Source organism: Erythrolamprus reginae, chromosome Z (assembly GCF_031021105.1).
Source record: "Erythrolamprus reginae isolate rEryReg1 chromosome Z, rEryReg1.hap1, whole genome shotgun sequence".
In the NCBI taxonomy this organism is placed as follows: domain Eukaryota; kingdom Metazoa; phylum Chordata; class Lepidosauria; order Squamata; family Dipsadidae; genus Erythrolamprus; species Erythrolamprus reginae.
In genome coordinates, this window is record NC_091963.1 from 89,609,845 (window position 1) to 89,630,897 (window position 21,053).

Here is a 21,053-nt window from a genome sequence, read left to right on the forward strand (position 1 = left end):
TATCTAAACTATTTTAATACTTAAAGTATTCAAAGTTTTGTGGCTTAAATCCTAAGGTTTTATTTTACATATTATGCTGGTCTATGACTAATAAAGATTTGATTTCATTTAGGCTACACCAACTACCATAATGTATATAATCATGGTTGTACTGAGCATGAGGAGTTACAAAAAAAAAAAAATTTCCAGTTGTTAAGGAATGGAAATATGTGGTCCATTTTGGAAAAGGCATTTTTTTCCTAACACCCAAGGAGGCAGCAATGTGTATTATGGTAATGATGGCCCAAATTATGTGATATTTTACATTATCTTGCATTGTTCATATTATATTAATAAATTCATTGGAAAGCCAGAGACCTGAAAAGTATATACAGTATATTGTATTTTTAGCTTTCAGTTCTTTGAAGTTTCCTTTTTTTAAGATTAAGGACTATTTGATCCAAAAATGTAAAAATATTAATTAGGATTACAAATTCTTAAACCATATTTTCTTATGACTTCAAAATAACTAACATGTTATATTATTTTGTGCTTCAAAACTCAAATTATGTACGTTTATTAAATAATATTATATAATGATATTTTAATCATGTTTCTATTTCTATCCAAAAATACAATAATGGAAATCCTATCATTATCCAGGATTGTTTTATATCATAAATTTTGAGGAGATACTGAATTGCAGTGTTTGTAATAATTACAGGATGATCTTGCCTATCAATTGTTTAGTTGTTAAACAACAACTGAAAACAACTACCCTGTTATGACAACGCTGAAAAAATACAAATCTAATAAATTATTATTATTATTATTATTACAACCAGTTTTTACAACTATTGCAGCATACTCAGCCAAACGATCAGTTTGTGGGCATTTTGCAACCAGTGGATGTTTACAAACACTGCATTATCTATTGCTCATATAATCAACATTTATGCACTTCAAAACCAACTTCTGAAAAGTAAAGTCAATGAAGAAGCCGGCAGTAAAATTGCAAGCTGAAGTCTCCAGTTGTAATAATTAAGTAAAAACTACCATATTTTTCAGAGTCTAAGATGCAATAAAGTGTAAAACGCAGCTTAGTTTTTAGGGAGGAAAATACGAAAAAAATATCTGCTCACCAGATATTCATCGTGCTAAGCGTCCTTAGTCAGGTCAACTTCAGAAAATTAGTTTGCTAGTTTTGAGCAGGATAAAAAACAACTTCTAAAGCACAGCTGATAGAGGGAAGCAATGAAAAAAGAAGGCAAAGCACAGAAGATGGCTTGACTCCTAGCACCTCGTTATGGCTGAAAAAAAGCTTCAAAAAAGCTCATTTGAAATACGCCCCAAATTTTCGGGTTCTTTTAAGGAGGGGGGGGGGGAAGTGTGTCTTATACTCCGAAAAATAAGGTATATATAATGCTATAATAAGTAATTTAATTTTCTGATAATATTAATTAAATATACTAATCCATGCTTAATTCTAATTAAGGGGCAAATTTATTCAGATTAAAATAGTAGACTTAATTTTTGTTCTAGATACTTGACCTTTGATGATTTTTTTCTTGTAGTTCTGCCTTCTGTACAGATTCTGAATGGGATAACTGAGAAGTAGATAAAGCATTGTCCTCCAGGTGTTCTGCAAAACACAAGGTTATATTTAAGCACAGTCTAAAAATAAATGATTTACTACCAAAATAGATACATTAATTGTGAATAATACATAGAATAAACTGAAAAAACGTTGGTTTAAGATTCTTTCCATGTAAAACCACACCAATAGATCAAATTTAGAAGGAACTGAGCAAGAAATTCTGATTTGAGATTGAGATTAAATTAATGCAGTTTGAACAGGAATTGGCAAAAAGAACTACACATATAGCAAATTATGACAATAAATACAATGTCATATTTATTTATTTATTGGATTTATATGCCGCCTCTCTCTGAGGACTCGGGGAGGCTTACAATGTATGAAACAATAAAATACAGTAGTCTAAATCCAATTAATTAAAACTAAATAAACTACTTTAAAATCCTAATTATATTAAAAATCAATCATACCCATTCAAACAACAACCATACCTAACATTCATCAGCCAGGGGGCTAAGGTCTAATTGCCCCAAGCCTGGTGGTATAAGTGAGTCTTAAGACCCTTACAGAAGGCAAGGAGGGTGGGAACAGTGCAAATCTCCTTAGGGAACTGATTTCAGAGCACCAGGGCCCCAACAGAGAAGGCTCTTCCCCTAGGCCCTGCCAAGCAACATTGTCTAGTTCAATGTTTTTCAACCAGCCTGCCGCGGCACACTAGCGTGCTGTGAGACATGGTCAGGTGTACCGTGGGGAAATTAAACATGGGTCCCCAAGCTACGGCCAACGTGCCGGATACGGCCCACGGAGACCATTTATCTGGCCCACCGTCAGCCGCCACCATCCGAACATAAACATTCTCTTTACAATCCCTCCAGCTATCAGTGACAGGAAGAGTGGAGGCACAGAGAACACTCACCTTCTAGGATTCATCCCAACCACTAGCAATGAACCACACTTAGGAAGGTCCCTGCTCGGGCTGTCGCACACTTGTCATTGTGTGGCTGTGGCGAGTAGTTGAAGCTGCTACTCCTCCCCATGGTCCCGATTTCTAATCCTGGTCAGGACTGGAGGTAAATGTTGCCACCACTAGATGAAGCCTCAACTGGTTATGTATATCCTGATGGTGTATATAGATATTTGAACTTTCTCTTTTTATAAGAGGCCCCCGCAGAGGGTGATATACAACACATCACAATGTTATCTATATTGTATATGACCTCCTGAAAGGTCATCTTCTTAAAGAGCTCAAATCTCTATATACACCATCAAAACAGACAGAACCAAGGCTCCTGCACCCAGCTGACCATGGGATTTGAACCCATAACCTCAGGTATTTATCAGAACTGTTGAGGAAGAGCTTCGTGTGTGTCTTTCTACCATTCCTGTCAGGATATCCCTTTTGTGTTCACTGAAACAGGCCCAGGTTTCACACTAAGTGAGTATAAATACATTTAGAAACTATATTATTAACTATATGTATAATATGTACTGTGTTAGTGTCATTTTGTGTCATTTTGGTTGGTGGTGTGCCCCAGGATTTTGTAAATGTAAAAACTGTGCTGCAGCTCAAAAAAGGTTGAAAATCACTGGTCTAGTTGACAGGACATGGAGAAGGCAGGCTCTGTGGAACCTAACCGGTTGCTGGGACTCATATGGCAGAAAGCGGTCCCAGAAGTAATCTGACCGATGCTATGTAGGGCTTTATAGCTCATTACCAACACTTTGAATTGTGTCTGGAAACCGATTGGCAGCCAATGCAGTGCGTAGAGTGTTGGAGAAATATTGGCATGCCTAGGAAGACCCATGACCGCTTGTGTGGCTGCATTCTGGACGATTTGTAGTTTCCAAACACTCTTCAAAGGTAGCTGCATGTAGAGGGCATTGCAATAGTCGAATCTTGAGGTGATAAGGGCATGAGCAACTGTGAGTAGAGACTCCCTGTCCAAATAGCACAAATGACACTACTATTATATTTGCACAAATGACACTACTATTTCTATACAGGACTATTCTATGCTTGCAATCCAGCATTTTCATTATTCGTTTCAATATTTATTTCCTTTGCCCAGGTGTGGAGGCCCATTTATTCCAAGAGATCCATTATTGAAGTAGACTGAATTTCATGTGCAAGCTAATCAGTTAATTGCAGCATACGTCTGTGAAAGCACTGGTGACCATGTTAGAGCTAGCTGGGATGCTAATAAATTGCTCCAGATTGATTCTCATATTCTGGGTCTACTATTAGTTCATACATATGCACACCTCATCTGTCATATTAGTCATGTTCAGGTTTTTGATATGGAAAGTGCTGAGCCTGTGTAGGCACAAACACTAGGGAAGAAATGTGGAAAAAATAAGAAATCAAGCCTGTTTAAATACCATGCAGAATACCTAACTCTATGTTTGTCTCCTGCAATCATGATATTGCTGAAAATAATTCATGAAAGAACCTGGAGTCAAGGCCAATCAGAGAGAGAAGGCAGCAAAGTCTGTCACCTTCCATTTTAATGAGTTATGCTTATGGAATCAATATATGGAGCAATAGTCAAGTGACAGGAACAGCATAACAGGAACAGCATAACAACATTAACTGTCATCAGTTAATGTTGTTGTGCTGTTCCTGTTCCTGTTATGCTGTTCCTGTCACTTGACTTTTACTCCATATATTGATTGAGGCAGGCTTTTAAACTCAAATAAAGGTTGCCCTGAAAAACAGTGAAAAGGAAGGATAAGGAAATCCTTCTCCTTCTCACTATTATTTAGCTAAACAATAACCTGTTCTACAATAGTGAATAGAAATAAAATAAAATAAAATGGGAGTAGGATACGGAGATCGCCTCAGAGACAAGTAGGCGGGTCGTTCCATATCAAGTGATCCAATTATGAATATTTTTTTTACCTGACTTGTTTAGATTTTTTTAATGAAGTATTACTTTAGTTAAATATAAATTAAAAGTTTTGATTTTTTTCTTCATCAGTTAATTTTTTACAGACTTCTAAAGTTTTGAAAAAGTGCAAATTTTGGCCTGGTATGACTTTACACTTTTTATAATATCTTGGGCTAGAATTAAGATAAAGAGATGGGAGAGGCAAAATTATTTTCAGAACGGTACTGGCTTTCATTTGATATGTCACAAGACTATGTTTCTTTATATTTTGTCTTGGAGAAAAATCAAATTCCAAGTTTCGATGCGCAATTGTGAAAAAACGTACATTTTAAAATTGTGAAAAAATGCGTGTGTTACTTAATGTTCTTAGTTATTTGTACAGGGATTCAACTTGGGACCCTAACGCTATCAATTTTTAAAAAACCTTGAATCATCTGATATTATGTTTGTGTTTCTTCCTTTTTTCTTTTCAAATTACAACTTATTGAATTCAACATTTATATGCAATAATAAGCCAACACAAAATACTTAAGTGCCTGAATAAATTACATCTTAATCATTATAACACAACTTGCTCAGCATTTTCAACCTGAATGTATTGAACAAACCAAATGAAAAAAGGTAATAATGTGATTTTCTAAATAGTCTCATCCTAATTACATGTTAAAAACAAGATTAAAAGAACCAATATTGTTAACACCTATTTATATATATAACAATTTTTTAATTATATCACTAAACATGGCTTTTATGAAGTGTTTAAGAATAGTATAGTAGTTAAATCCTCGATAAAATATGAACTAATCAAACAATTAATAGTACGTTTTAATCTGGCCTTTTATCATCAATTTGTCCCTTCTAGTGGATGAAATGTAATGTTATCCATAAGCGCTTACTAGCAATGGCCATTTCCTTTTGTATCAAAGAGTATGTACGGATTGTCGTGGTGTTCAGCTCTGAGTTAATATCTGATTTTTGTTAACTTTTTAAATGTCTGGTTTTCTTGGCTACACAAAGGATGGCGCCGGACCAGAAGGATGAAAAAAAGTCCATTCTACTTCTTCATTTTCACAAACTTTGGAGAGTACAGTAGCCAGCCACCAGCGCCGATCATATTCACAGGTCACATAACCAGTTATGTCATCCATTGCCAATCTTGTGCCACCTTCTACCACTTTATGGACTTCACTCTAATTGCTGAATGGAAAAATCCTTGTTTTTATTTCTGTTTCACTACATGGAATAAAAGTGTGGTATTGCTGAGTCTCTTTGATGGGTTCTGCTTCCTGTAACCGATATTTTAACGAACTCCCCTCCTCTTCTTGGTCCTGGTTTGCACAATACATGAACTGGATGTTAAGAATAGTTTTCTCACTCCATTTGAAAAGTTGTATGGGTGTTAAGATTTGGTCTGAATACGGCTTCTGGAGGCTGGCTCAAACTGCAAGGCATTTCACGGTGCCTCCTAAACCATCACATACACCTTTGCCATGAACAATGGCAAAAAAAGTGCTATTCAGCTTCCACTCCAAAATCTTTCTTGTGATGGCATACATTTATAAAGTTTTCTTTTTTCTTTTTCTGTGCAGAAAAGCCATCTGAGAAGCAGTAGACCTTGCTCAAACTTGGTAGAATGTCCATTTTTATCACTAACAATTTTTTTTTGGAACAAATGAACAGCTATTGAATCATGAAGCACCCAAATACCATAACTACACTTTTGTACTTTATTTCCCCATTCTCATTGTAATAGATTGCAAAAGGGTGCACAGTTGCTTGTTCATTGTTCCAGTGACATGACTATACTGTACTTCTTCCTCCATTCCTTCAACAAAGGAAGAGTTCTCTGAAAAGTCTAAGCTTATTACTGCCTCATTCTGTTTGATGCTTTTTTTTTTGAGGTGATTGTAGTAGTCAGACTATTGCCGAGGTATAAATGAGTGTTTCTTAAGGAATATCAGCTATTCACAAAACCATTCTAGAAAATCTTCTGCACTTCTAAAAACAGTGTCAAAAGTACATCTGTCAACAGATATCTACTGTTCATAAGTTATATTATCTACCATAGCCTCTTCAAAATGATTTAATATTTTTTCTTTGAGAGCCAATACTGAACGACATTTTTTGCAAATATTGAGGTAAGAACTCCAGCTCTTTTCTGGACGCAATATTTGACACAGACATACTTTGTAATCGCCAAGGTTGGATTCACCAATCTGAATATCTTTCAGCTTACTCTCTTCAATCATGAGCCAAGTGTTCTGGTGTGTTGTACATATGCGTACTGAGTGTGTACCATTACCACCAGTCAGGACACAATTCTTCGGTCGCAGTTCAGCCATTCTAATGCTAATGTTAAATTCATTTTCTATTCTTTTGCATGTCCAACTCTTCGGTAATGTAGTCAGTATCATAAACTTTTCACTTCTGCTATGGGGGTATTTAAATTTATCTTTAAGCTGCAGAATGATCTTTGAATCAGTATTATTTTTTCCTTCACTTTCTACTGTTTCACCTACCAGCTCAAGGGTCAATTGTTTTGTAACATTTTTTAATTTTTTTTGGAAATAAGCTGGATAATGGATTCATTTTTTTGCAACGGGCGATTCTTCAGTGTTAGAAAGTGATTTATTCAAATACTCTACCGTTAAATCAGGATTTAAAAAATTCTCTGTGTTGGAAATTACAGGTTCTTTGAAATTTTCCGGCTGCAGAGTATTTTTTTCTTTTACAAGTTGCTTTCTACAACTGTCACCAATTTTCATTCCTGCATTGATTGATGGTACATTGATACCAGCCTAAGATTTTTTTCTTGTGTGTCCAATTTTTTCAAAAGGATTGCAACTGCATATATTATAAAATGCTGTTCCTTGAGAAGTAGCAGCCATTGCTGTGTGTGAAAAATACAGTTAATATTAAGTAAAGAAGATGGGTAATAGAAATAAGGATTTACAGTACACTTGAGATATAACTGTGTTACTATAAAGTGAGTATTTGGGCTAGCGCACACAGCTTTTTCTGTCTGTGGATAAACACTGCGGTTTTGGCAACATTTTTCTACCGAGTTTTCACTTTATCTGCATTAGTTTTTGAATCACTAGTGAAAATTATGGCTTTTTTAAAAAAAATCTTTATTTAGTTTCTACATATAACAATAGAAAGAAAAGAAAAATGATAAGCAAACAGAACATACAAAAAAAGGAAATAAAGAAAGAAAAACATAAAACATATTCAGTTTCAGTGGTGTTCTATATATGCAAATAGATAGTTATTTGCCTATCATCAATTAATATTTTCTTTTACTACATACATATATTTATTTGTTATATAGAAGACATAATTTGTCAACCATATTGTTGACTATCACTATCAAATGACCTAATATTGAGTATTTGTATCTAGTGTGTGGAATTGTGTGTTTGCTTTCTTTAGTTCTGTATATTATATTGTAATCATTTTGGGTATTTCTGAGGAAGATACGGATTCATTTTTAGGGGTTTCCTGTTCCATCAATTTATGGTGCAGTGTTTCTATATTTTCTAGTTTGCCTTTCTTTAAATTTTTAATGTATTTTTTTCTGTTTGAGCCATTTGTACCAATTTTCCCTTATTTTGTAGAGTTCAGATTTATCTTTTTCCTGTAATTCCAAAGTCATTTTGGTCATTTCTGCACACTTAAGGACCTTAATTATGAAGCTTAAATTTGTAGGGGCTGTTTCTGTTTTCCTGCTGCCTTTATGATATGGAGGATTAAGTATTTGTCTTCGTTTTTAAATTTCTGCCTTGCAATACCTACAAGGATTAAGTTCAGGTTTTAAAAAGATTGTGTCACAATTTGTTCTGGACAGCTTTTGATTTTGCGCCAATTTTTTTAAGCAACTGGGCAGGTCCACCATAGGTATAATAATAATAATAATAATAATAATAATAATAATAATAATAATAATAATAATTTCTTAGATTTGCATGCCGCCTCTCTCCGAAGACTCAGAGTGGCTCACAACAGTGACAAACAACGTGACAAATCCAATACTTAAAAACATCTAAAAACCCATAACATTAAAACAAAACAACTCAGTCATACCATACAGAAACTATTAGCCTGGGGATATCTCAATCACCCCATGCCTGGTGATATAAGTGGGTCTTCAGTAACTTACATAGAAACATAGAAGATTGACGGCAGACAAAGACCTCATGGTCCATCTAGTCTGCCCTTAAACTATTTCTTGTATTTTATTTTAGGATGGATGATATGTTTATCCCAGGCATGTTTAAATTCAGTTACTATGGATTTACTGAACATGTCTGCTGGAAGTTTGTTCCAAGCGTCTACTATACTTTCAGTAAAATAATATTTTCTCACGTTACTTCTAGTCTTTCCCCCAACTAACCTCAGATTGTGCCCCCTTGTTCTTGTGTTCACTTTCCTATTAAAAACACTTCACTCCTAAACCTTATTTAACCCTTTAACATATTTAAATGCTTCGATAATGTCCCCCTTTCCCTTCTGTCCCCCAGACTACAGATTGAGTTCATTAAGTCTTTCCTGATAAGCTACACCATTTTTGTAGCCCGTCTTTGGACCATTCAATTTTATCAATATCTTTTTGTAGGTGAGGTCTCCAGAACTGAACACAGTATTCCAAATGTGGTCTCACCAGTGCTCTATACAGCAGCATCACAATCTCCCTCTTCCTGCTTGTTATACCTCTAGCTATGCAGCCAAGCATTCTACTTGCTTTCCCTACCGCCTGACTGCACTGTTCACCCATTTTGAGACTGTCAGAAATCACCACCCCTAAATCCTTCTCTTTTGAAGTTTTTGCTAGCACAGAACTGCCAATACAATACTCAGATTGAGGATTCCATTTGCCCAAGTACATTATTTTACTTTTGGAAAGATTAAACTGCAGTTTCCATTGCTTTGACCACTTATCTAGTAAAGCTAAATCATTTGCCATATTACAGACGCCTCCAGGAATATCAACCCTATTGCACACTTTAGAGTCATTGGCAAATAGGCAAACCTTCCCTACCAAACCTTCCCCTATGTAATTCACAAAGATATTAAAAAGTATAGGACCCAGAACAGACCCTCGTGACACACCGCTTGTAACCAGGCTCTGCTCAGAACACTCGCCATTAACAACAACCCTCTGATATCTATGTTTCAGCCAACTGCAAATCCACTGAACTATCCAGGGATTAAGTCCAATCTTCACTAACGTATCTATCAGCTCTTTATGTGGAAACGTATCAAAGGCTTTGTTGAAGTCCAGATAGGCAATATCCATGGCACCACCTTCATCCAACACCTTTGTGACAGTCAAATAAATCAATGAGATTAGTCTGACATGATTTGCCCTCAGTAAAGCCATGCTGGTTTGAGTCCAATAGGTTATTGGTTTTTAGGTGGGCCCTCCAAAAATTGATCATTGACTACTGTCTCTATCCTTCCATGAGAATCTTACGAAAGGCAAAGAGGGTGGGGGTGGTTCTAATCTCGGGGGGGGGGTTGATTCCAATGGGTCGGGGCCTCCACAGAGAAGGCTATTCCCCTGAGTCCCGCTAGCTGACATTGTTTAGTCGACGGGACCTGGAGAAGGTCAACTCTGTAGGACCTTATTGGCCGCTGGGATTTGTGTGGCAGAAGACAGTTCTGAAGATATTCTGGTCCGATGCCATGTAGGGCTTTATAGGTCATTACCAACACTTTGAATTGTGATCAGAAACTAATCAGCAACCAATACAGGCCGCGGAGTGTTGACGAAACGTGGGCGAATCTAGGAAGCCCCACAATTGCTCTCGTGGCAGCATTCTGCATGATCTGAAGTTTCCAAACACTCCTCACAGGTAGCCCCATGTAGAGAGCGTTGCAGTAGTCGAACCTCCAGGTGATGAGGGCATGGCTGACTGTGAGCTGACTGTCCAAATAGGGTTGTAACTGGTGCACCAGGCGGACCTGTGCAAATGCCCTCCTCGCCACAGCTGAAAAATGGTACTCTAATGTTAGCTGTGGATCGAGGAGGACACCCATGTTACGGACCCTCTCCGAGTGGGTCAGTGATTTACCTCCGCCCCAGGGTAATGGACGGACAGATAGAATTGTCCTTGGGAGGCAAAACCCACAGCCACTACATCTTGTCAGGGTTGAGTTTGAGTCTGTTGACACCCATCTAGACCCTAACAGCCTCCAGACACCGGCACATCACTTCCACTGCTTCCCTTTTTCATTTCCAACATAGCAGTGAAATGTTCAGATACATTATGTTGGCTCATGCCAATGGCAGCTTTTTTATATATTCCCTCCCATTCGGATGCGTGAAGCGCCAATTATCCAGTAGTTGGGTGTTATCTAAGACAACTTCATTCATAACTCCTCCAAATATCTTATTAGGAAAGGGATCTCCTAATAACTGGGATTGGATCTCTGTATAATAAGTATGCTGATCTGCGTTTGGGGCATACAAATTATATATACTCAGCTCCCCTATTGGACTAGACATTCTGACATTTAAAAGTCTACCTGCAACATCAGTATCTATTGAGTAGATTTCATGTTGAAGATTTTTATGGATAAGCAACAAAACTCCTGCTTTCTTTTCCTTTGCCGAAGAGCCTAATAGCTTTACCACCCATAATTTATGCACCCTAAAAAAATCTGTTTCATTCAAATGTGTTTCTTGCAATAATGCTATGTCTGCATTTAACCTTTTTAAATGGTGTAAAACTTTGATTCTTTTCGAAGGGGACCTAAGACCTTTCACATTCCAACTGACCAATTTCATATTATGGGTGTTGGTTTATCCCAGGTAATGCTTGTTCAATGTATAGTTGGGTATATGACAATTCAAGTATAGTTTCAGTTATATTTTTGATTATAGTATCAGTTTTAAAGTTAATTTTGATTTTAGTTTTGGTTAAAGTTTTAATTTTAGATATGAGATCTTATACAGAGATCAACCTTTCCAACTTAATAAAACAATAGTAAAAACACAGTAATTCCCAATTAACTAAAAACGTTTCTTTAAATTTTAAATGGCTTCTCTTTTTTCTGGTACCAGTTGGCCATCTCCTTCGTCCCTCCCCAATAATTGTAGTATTTATATGTAACAGCTTTTTTCCCCCTTTAAACTTCTAAAAAATGTAACCAATTAACTTTGAACTGGTAAGAAGATAATCACCTCCCTTTTCCATGTGCCATCTTTGGTCAAGTAGTAGCTTTGTCTTTAAGAATAAGTACTCAAAGTCTAACATGTTATAAATTGTTGAATGTCCGAGCGATGTTGGTCAGTAAGTTGGTCAGTAAGTGGTACCTCATCTGAGGTATTTTAGTTCCTATTGTGTGGATTGTAGATTGCCTTGGAAGGATTGCCTTTTACTGCTGAGTTGTCTTATGTCCCAAAGCTGGCCAGTCTTCATCTTGTAATGGAGTAGTCTGGGTTTTTTCAAATTTGTTGCATGGAGTTCCCTCTTTTCGGCGTTGTTCCTTTGATACCAGAGTTGATGGTAAATCCTAGTCTGGATTGATTGGAGAGCTGGATTGCTGTGTATCTTGGTCTTCAAGCAGAGATCTTGGACTGCATGACTCTATTTCATCACTAGATGACAGTACAGTGGAACCCCGACATAAGAGCTGCTCTACTTAAGAGCAACTCGAGATAAGAGCTGGGAGGGGAGAGATATTTTTGTTCTACTTACAAGCCCAAATTCGAGATACAAGCGCCAAGGAGCTGTCTCCTGAAGCCAAACGCTAACTTCCGCGTTCGGCTTCAGGAGACAGCTGCGAAGCGGCGCGCGTTTTAAAAGGTTGCAGCCGGCCTGTGGGGTTCGGGGGGGTGCTTGCAGCTTTCTTTCTTGCTCTTTTTCTTTCTCTCTTTTACCTTCCCTTCCTCTATTTCTTCTTTTCTTTCTCCTTCCCACCTTCTTCCCTCCCTCCCTCCCTTCACTCATTCCTCTCTTACTCTCCCCTTTCATAAGTTTCCTTGCTTCCTTCCTCTGTTCCTGTCCCTTCCCCCTTTCTTTCTTTCTTTCTCTTTTTCTTTCTCTCTTTTACCTTCCCTTCCTCTATTTCTTCTTTTCTTTCTCCTTCCCACCTTCTTCCCTCCCTCCCTTCACTCATTCCTCTCTTACTCTCCCCTTTCATAAGTTTCCTTGCTTCCTTCCTCTGTTCCTGTCCCTTCCCTCTTTCCTTCCTTCCCACCCTCCGTCCATTCATTCACCCATTCCTCTCTTGATCGCTTAAAGCCGGTCCCTGGTGCAAAAAGGGTTGGGGACCTCTGTCCTACAGGATTGGGTGGCAGAGAAGTTGAACATATGTAAATTTAAAAGTTTAAGAAAGTTTACAAGTTAAGTGAAAGAAACTTCATTATTCATTTATATGTACATGTACATTTCTTCATTAAAAACATGTCTTTCTGCATAATTTAAACTAACTTTGTGAGTTTTTTGAGGGCTGGAACCAATTAAAATTATTTACATTAATTCCTATGGGGAAAAGTCGTTCGAGATAAGAGCTGCTCGACTTAAGAGCCCAGGTCCGGAACGAATTAAACTCGTATCTCGAGGTACCACTGTATATGCCTTTGAGCTTCTGCTGAATTATAAAGTTATTTTATTTTATTTATTTATTTTGTCCAATACACAATAATATACAATGAAGGTAATAGGGGACACCTTTGAGGAAATAGAATTAGAGAAAGAATAGAAGAAAGAGTATAGGATAAAATAATCAATGAGAGAATAGAAGAAAGATATAGGGATAGAAGAGAAGATATATGGGATATAGGAGAGCCAATAGGACAGGGGTCGGAAGACACTCATGCACATGCACGCCCCTTACTCTAGAGAGGTAAACCGTGGACAGTCTAAGGGTAAAATATTGAGGGTTAGGGGATGATACTACAGAGCAGTGTTCCCTCTAATTTTTGTTTGGGGTGGGCGGAAAAGTATAGTGTCTGAGCAGCAGTCCCTTCGGGACTGGGCGGCACAGAAATAATAAATAAACAAACAAACAAATAAAAAACCCACCCTGTTTTGCCTCAGAGAATTTCAAAATAAAATACTGTACTGTGTGTCTATAACATTGAGCTCATAATAGGGCAACTCTATCAATATCAAAATGCCACTTAAATAGTTGATCTAGTTTCAAACTAGATTTTGATTTTCTTTCTCTCTTCCTTACTCCCATTCTTTTTCTTTCTCTTTTCCTTCCTCTCTTTTTTCTATCTGTTTCTCTCTCTTCCTCTCTCTCTCCTTCCCTCTCACTCTTTCTCTCTCGGCTTCTGGGCAGGTTTGGAAAACTCTGAGTTGATGATGATTTTTAAGTGAGCGATTGCTCACTGCTCAGCTTAGAGGGAACTATGCTACGGAGTCTGGTAATGAGTTCCACGCTTCAACAATTCTATTACTAAAGTTGTATTCTTTACAGTCAAGTTTGGAGCAGTTAATATTGAGCTTGAATCTGTTATGTGCTCTTGTGTTATTGTATATTGTATAAGAGTCATCATAATTTCTGATTTTTAAAATGGCTGGATAAAATAATTGAAAACGCACCTTTTGTTTTGCTAATGTAGAGCATATTCCACTAAATGTTTTTGTTTTTCTTGTAACCTCTGCTGAATAATCTGCAAATACGAGGATTTTGCAGCCCCTCACTTTAACTGGGTCTCTGTGATTTCTATAGGTTCTCAGCAATTCCTCTTTCTCCACATAGTCTATAAATTTCATTATGACCTGTCTAGGTCTTACAGCGCCTTTTTTTGCATTGTCCAAATTTTTGGGGTGTATCACCCCTATCCTAGGAACTCTTTCTATTTTAAAAGGGTGAGGAAGACCCAAAGCAGCAGGTAAATCCTTTTCACAAATGGCACGCAATTCCTTTGCAGGGATAACTTCTGTAAGACCTATCATTCGGAGGTTATTCCTTCTGGAGCGATTTTCTAAGTCCTCAATACGTTCATTTAATTTGGTAGTTGCTTGGATTACATCTTTAAGCATGCTGTAGCTTTCCTCCACTTCTATTGTAGTCAAGCGTTTGTCTGTTTCTTCAAAGCGCAAGCCCTGTTGTGCTACATCAGCTTTTATAGCATTTAGAGTCTCTTGTATTGTATTTGTGAGTGAATCTTTAAGGTATGGAGCAAGCAGTTTAGCAACTTCAATTGCCATGTTTCTGTAATCCGGTGCTTCAAGGGCTAATGTAGTTTGAATACTTTGCTCGGTAATTAAGGCTTTTCCTTGGGACGTTTGTTGTCTTTGAGATTTGGGAGGTGCCATTTTGGAGAGTCGTTGTAATCTTCATGCTCTGTTCAGCTGTGATTCTGGGTTTGTGTCCACTCCGTAAAAGGTAATGTTCCATAAAATACAGAGGCACCAGCTGTGGAAATTCCCACCTGCTAGGAACCTGATTTTTGTTTGTATGAGCTGCGGAGCAGGCATTCTGGGAGAGGGTTGAACAGACCTCTCAGCTCAAGCTGCCTGCATACCAGCACCGGAACGAACCGCTGTACCTACCTGAACGGTCTTCTCGATGCTCTGGAAGGAGAGTCCAGTATGGGTTAATCCCAATCCTATTGGTAGAGACTGAGTTAAAAATTAACATGTTAATTAGGCACCACCCCTTGCTGCCCCCAAGGGCTCAGTTTTAAAAAACGAAGTCATCATAATCCAACACAATTTTATTGAATATGTTATTAAACACAACCAAATAGAAACTCCGAACCCAAATTCCCTGAATCAAACTATTACTGGGTGGGTCTAGAGTCTCCTTCCAGAGCATCGAGAAGACCATTCAGGTAGGTACAACGGTTCTTCTCCACTGCTTCTGGAAGGAGAGTCCAATATGGGATATGCCCAAGTTCTAGTCCAAGGGTGGGAGAGTGCAGATTCAGGAATTAACTGTAGAAGAACAAACTGTCTGCATACCCTTTTCCCAAATGAAGCTTCAGCCAAAGCATAAGAGTCCAGTTTATAGTGCTGGATAAACGTAGATGGTGCAGTCCAAGTTGCTGCCCGGCATATGTCCTCAGCCGAAGCCCGTGTCCTCCAGCCTGCTGATGTGGCTGCGCTGCAGGTAGAGTGAGCAGTAATCCCATGCGGGAGAGTCTGAGTGGTAGTTTTATATGCCTCTGCAATACACTCCCAGATCCAACGACTGATGGACTTGGGAGAAATTCCAAGTCCTAGTTTGGTCTGCGAAAAGGATATAAACAACCTTTCAGATTTCCTGAATGGATCTGTTCGTCTAATATAAATCTTGACAGTCCTCCTAACATCCAGCTTGTGCCACCTGAGTTCCTGTGGATGGTTCCCATGAGAACAAAAGTCAGGTAACATTAGCTCCTGCTTTCTGTGAAACAGGGAGTTGATCTTAGGCATAAAAGCTGGATCCAGACATAAAACAAGTCTGCTGGGATAAAATATGCAAAGATCTGGACGTATGGATAGCGCCGATATGTCCGAAACTCGTCGAGCCGAAGTAATGGCGATTAAGAAAGCCGTTTTAATCGAAAGGAATCTAAGTGATATTGATCTCAAGGGTTCAAACGGTGGAGCAGTCAATGCTTTTAGCACTAATGGCAGATCCCAAGATGGGAATCTGTGAACCGCCGGAGGATGACTGTTCGCAGCACCCCTGAGGAAGTCCTTTATCCAAGGGTGGAAGGATAAAGACCTATATTCCCGTTTTAATAACTGTTGCCAGTGCTGCAACTTGCCTCTTGAGGGTATTTGGAGCTAAACCCCGCTCCAGACCTGCTTGTAAAAACCCCAAAACCTGCAACACCGAAGCTGTCTCCGAATCTGTGTTGTTCTCCTTGCAGCACCTACAGAAGGCTGACCAGGTGGCCTGGTATATCCTTGAGGTGGAAGGCCTCCAGGCCGCCTGCATTGTTGATATGATGTTGTGAGATAGATTCTGTCCCCTCAATCTGCTCCGCTCAACCGCCAAACGGCTAGTTGAAACCATTGGGGTTCCGGGTGGTTGACTGATCCCTGGCTGAGGGATAGTCTTCGGAGAGGGGCGGCATACAAATCTAAGTAATAAATAAATAAATAAATATCTCCCTGTCCGGGATCCTCCATGGAGGGGAGATTGAAAGAGACACTAGATCCGAAAACCACGGTCTGCGTGGCCAGTATGGCGCGACTAGAATTACTTCTGCCTTCTCCTGTAAGATCTTGTCTATTACCCTCTGTAGAAACTTTGTCGGCGGATAAGCGTATGGAAGACCCTGCGGCCAACTCGAGGTTAGGGCATCGACTCCTTCCGCCATGTGTGAAGGATAATGAGTGTAAAATGTGGGGAGTTGCGCATTGGTGTGCGTCACGAACATATCCACCAGAGGCATGCCGAAACGTCTCGTGATTGTCTGGAACAGCTGTGGGTCCAACTTCCATTCCGTTGGATCGAGAGTGGTCCTGCTCAGCCAATCGGCCTGAGTGTTGTCGACCCCTGCGATGTGCTCTGCCGATAACGATGCGAGGTTGTTCTCGGCCCAATTGAAGAGAGCCAAGGCTTCTTGCATGAGGCATCGCGACCTCGTGCCCCCCTGATGGTTTAGGTAGGCTTTGGTCGTGACATTGTCCGTCAGGACTAATACATGCTTGCCTTGAATAAGTAGAGTGAAGTGCTGGAGCGCCAGAAACACTGCCCTGAGCTCCAGAAAGTTTATGTTCACCAGGTTGAGATCTTCCTCTGACCATAGTCCTTGAGCGCACTGATGACCAATATGCGCTCCCCAACCCGACAGACTGGCATCCGTAGTCAGCGTGACTAGATCGTGAGTCCAAAATGATAACCCTCTTTGCAAGGCTGGTGAGGCCCACCATGCTAGAGAGTCCTTTATCTTCTGTGGCAAGCGAACACGTGTGTTTAAATGACTCGTCTGGACCTTTTGGGCTGGAAGCAGAAACCACTGAAGGCTTCGGATGTGGTGTCTGGCCCACGGGATAATCCCTATGCAAGAGACTAAGGTCCCTAGCACCTTGGACAAGAAGGCTAGGGATGTTCTCCTGTCTCTTTGAAGAGTCGAAATGAGGGATATTATATTTCTCCGTCTGTCTGGGGAAAGATACACCGTGCATGATGTTATGTCGATGACAGAGCCCAGGTGTAGAAGTGTCGTAGATGGAATTAGCTGGCTCTTGAGCACATTGATAGTGAATCCATGCTCCGTCAAAGTCCTCATTGTCAAGGCAAGGTCCTGTTGAGCCCGTGCCTGTGATTTGGACAAGATTATGATGCCGTCCAAATAGGCCATTAGGCACACCGATTGTGTGTGCAAACTCGCTGTGAGGACATCCAGGAGCTTGGTGAATGCTCGTGGCGCCGACGAAAAGCCGAATGGCATGGCCCTGTATTGGTAGTGTACGCCCTCTATACAAAATCGTAGGAACCTTCGATGAGGGGGATAAATTGGCACATGGAGGTATGCCTTCTTCAGGTCCAGTGATGTCAAAAGGTCCTGGGGCGAATTGCCGTTAAGATGGTTTGCAATGAATGCATCCTGAACTTCCTGTAGAGGATATACAGGTTTAGCTGCTTCAGGTTTAGGATTAAACGGCAACCTCCCGATGACTTTGGGACAGTGAAAATCATGGAGTAGAAACCGGTCCCTCTGGCGTGCCATGGGACTGGCTCTATGGCTTGGATATGCAACAGGTGAGTTATTTCCTGAAATAGTTCTTGTCTTTTTGCAGGGTTCCGTGGTGTTGGGCATTGGAGGAAACGGTTGGGTGGGGGCTGAAGGAACTCCAACCTTAGGCCCTGAGACACCGTGACTATTGCCCCTTTGTCCAATGATATGGCACGCCAGGAGGAACTGTAGAGGTGGAGCTTCCCTCCTATCGGCTGTCTGCTGTCGGAGTCATTTGGGGGGTTTGAAGCCCGTCTGATCTGTGCCTCTAAAAGGGCGTCTAGCCTGCTGATAGCCTCTTGTTCTATCCTGGAAATTGGCACGGTCGTTTCTGAAAGATGAATGCTGGTTGAAACGGCCCTGTGCGTACGGCCTCTGGGCTTGGCCTGTCCCTGAGGAAGCGTCCCAGCGAAAGGACTGACGTCTGGTGTAGGGCGTAGTCCTTCTGTCCTGTCGCCTGTTTGACTTGGGGAGAATCTTCCGCTTATCCTTATCTTCGATAAGGACCTTGTCCAGAACTTCTCCAAAAAGATCGGCACCCCAGAAGGGAGAAGAGGCCAAACGCCACTTCGATTTAGTATCGGCCTGCCAACTCCTTAGCCACAACAAACGCCTGGATGAGAGGGTGGTAGACATCCCCCTCGCTGAGAACTTTGCAGCGTGGAGTGGCATCTGCCGAAAACTCTGCTGCGGCTAAAAGTTTACTTAAGTCCTGCCACAGTCTACCATCCTCCGGTCCCAAACGAGCCATCATCTCCTCAATCCAGACTATTGAGGCCCTATTAAAGAAGGAGGCAGCGGCCGCTGCCCGGAATCCTCATCCGGACATTGCGTGTGATTTCCGGAGCAGGATCTCCGCCTTCCTGTCCTCGGGCTTAAGGTTGTCCCCTGACTCGGCGGAGACCATGGCATTTGATACTAGATTTACCACCGGATGATCAATCGATGGAAATTGGAGCAAATTCTCGAGTTCATCGTCAAAAGTGTAAAACTTACGCTCCAGCATCGAAGGGTCTTGAGCCGCCGCTGGATGCTGCCATGGTCTCTTGACATTTTCTACAAAGATTTCCGACGCCGGGATATGGTCTGTTTCAGGTCTGGGTTCTTTCAGTAAGGTAGTTGACCTGGGTATCTCAGCGGGCTTTGCCGGACCCTGAAGGTCCACCGCTTGCTTAGCCTTGTGCAATAGAGTTCTAAACAAGGCAGGTTTGAAAAGTCCTGCGACAGAAGGTTGTCCAGGTGACGTTTCATCGTCAGACAAGTTGTATTCTTTATCGCTGTCATCCTGTAATGCTGGTTCTTCTGAGAACCCCAGACCCGAAAGGGGCGGTGCAGACCAAAGATTCCGGCCTTGAGGTTGACGAGGATGTTGGCTGCATTGTTGCACCCCCGATGCTACGCCCTGCGAATAGGCATTGGTGATCATCTCCTGCAAAGCCGGTGAGAGGCCCATGCCAAGTGTCAGGTTGAGAACTGAGTCCAGCTGCGGTGGGGGTGAACGTAGCAGTTGGGCCCACATTAGTCTGGGGTGAAACCCCCCATAAAGGCCTTGTGTTGCTGGCAGACCCCGGTCTGCTGAAGGGAGTTTGGGCCTGTTGATCAGCCTGATGATCCGGGGACCAATCCCTTCCTGGCAACAATTCCCCAGGGGCCAGGGAACGTAGAGACAAGGCTCCTGGTAGCAGAGGAGCTGGGGATTGGCCTGCAGCTAGGGAACTTCTGCTCCAGGGCTTGAATACGCCTCTCGGCCTCCTTGAGCGCTGAGGAGGATATTCCCTGTGATGATTTGGGTTTAGATTTGCCCTTATCCTTGGCCTTGGGAACTGTGGCCGAACAAGCCACCTTCTCTGCCCCAGCATTCGATTGCTCTATGGTACTCACGGATTTACTCTGTTGTGGAAAGGCAAAATTCTGACTTTTCAACAGATTCGTGCTGAGTGTTAAAGTCACGACCGAGGCTTATTCAAATCACCACAAAATGGCTCCCGGTCTCCTTGTCTTGTAACTCCACCCACTTGGGCAAATCCTCCGTCTTAGGAGAGGAGTGGGAAAGGGGGGGGGGTTTCCCACCAATTTGGCTTCCAAAATGGCGGGCGCGATCGTTATGTAATCTAAAATGGCGATTATCCAACATGGCGGTCGCGATTGCCGAGGGCGGTAATTGTCATCGCCTCTCGTCCCCTTGCGGCTATCAGGGTACCTGAGGCCCCCGAGCCAGCATTGCCGTTAGCCGCTGCGGCAGATCAATCCCCTTTGCAAAACGGGGAGCCGCCAATCATATGGAAGGCTGTTGACAGACTGCGCGCGCACGCGCAATTAATGATCCGGGGGGAAACCGCTGAACATATGGTGCCTTCGGCGCTCGCGTGCACTTTCCTGAAAGCCGAGGATTTTGAAGGCAGAATGGCGGCGGCGACAACTCTCTCCCTGCCGCTGAACATATGTTTAGGAGCGAATTCCTCTTGCTCGCCTGAAGTGCGTCGGAGGCGATCTCGCGCGCTCTCCGGGTCGCCTTGCCAGTACAGGCTCCTTCTCATTCAACATTCCTTCCGTCAGCCTCCCAGTGGGGGGGGGCGGACCCCCCCACCTTCGGCTGCAGCCAGGTCTGACCACTGAGGTCAGTGACCTAAGGCTGAGTCCCTATACCGAAACAGTACCCTCTGAGGGAAGAGGTTCCACAGGGACAAATGATGGGGGTGGTGCCCACGGAGGGCAGAGACCCCGTCCTCATGGTAACTGCATCTGAAAGACAATAAAAACAAAAAGAAGAAAAACATGTTAATTCATTATTAAACATTTATTTTACTTAAATTATTGACTAAATTAAACTCATAGGTCTCTCTCCAAGGACTGAGTTTTTAAAACTGAGCCCTTGGGGGCAGGCAAGGAGCGGTGCCTAATTAACATGTTAATTTTTAACTCAGTCTCTACCAATAGGATTGGGATTAACCCA

General features: G+C 41.2%; 1 protein-coding gene across 1 annotated transcript in view; it reads right to left on the bottom strand.

Annotated features, from left to right (window-relative positions):
* Positions 1-21,053, bottom strand: part of ZNF830 (zinc finger protein 830) — a 63,670-nt gene that overhangs the window by 5,275 nt on the left and 37,342 nt on the right. Inside the window, exon 6 of the mRNA XM_070728897.1 lies at positions 1,531-1,621. Coding sequence (XP_070584998.1) covers positions 1,531-1,621 — 91 coding nt within the window. The remainder of the gene's footprint in view (positions 1-1,530; positions 1,622-21,053) is intronic.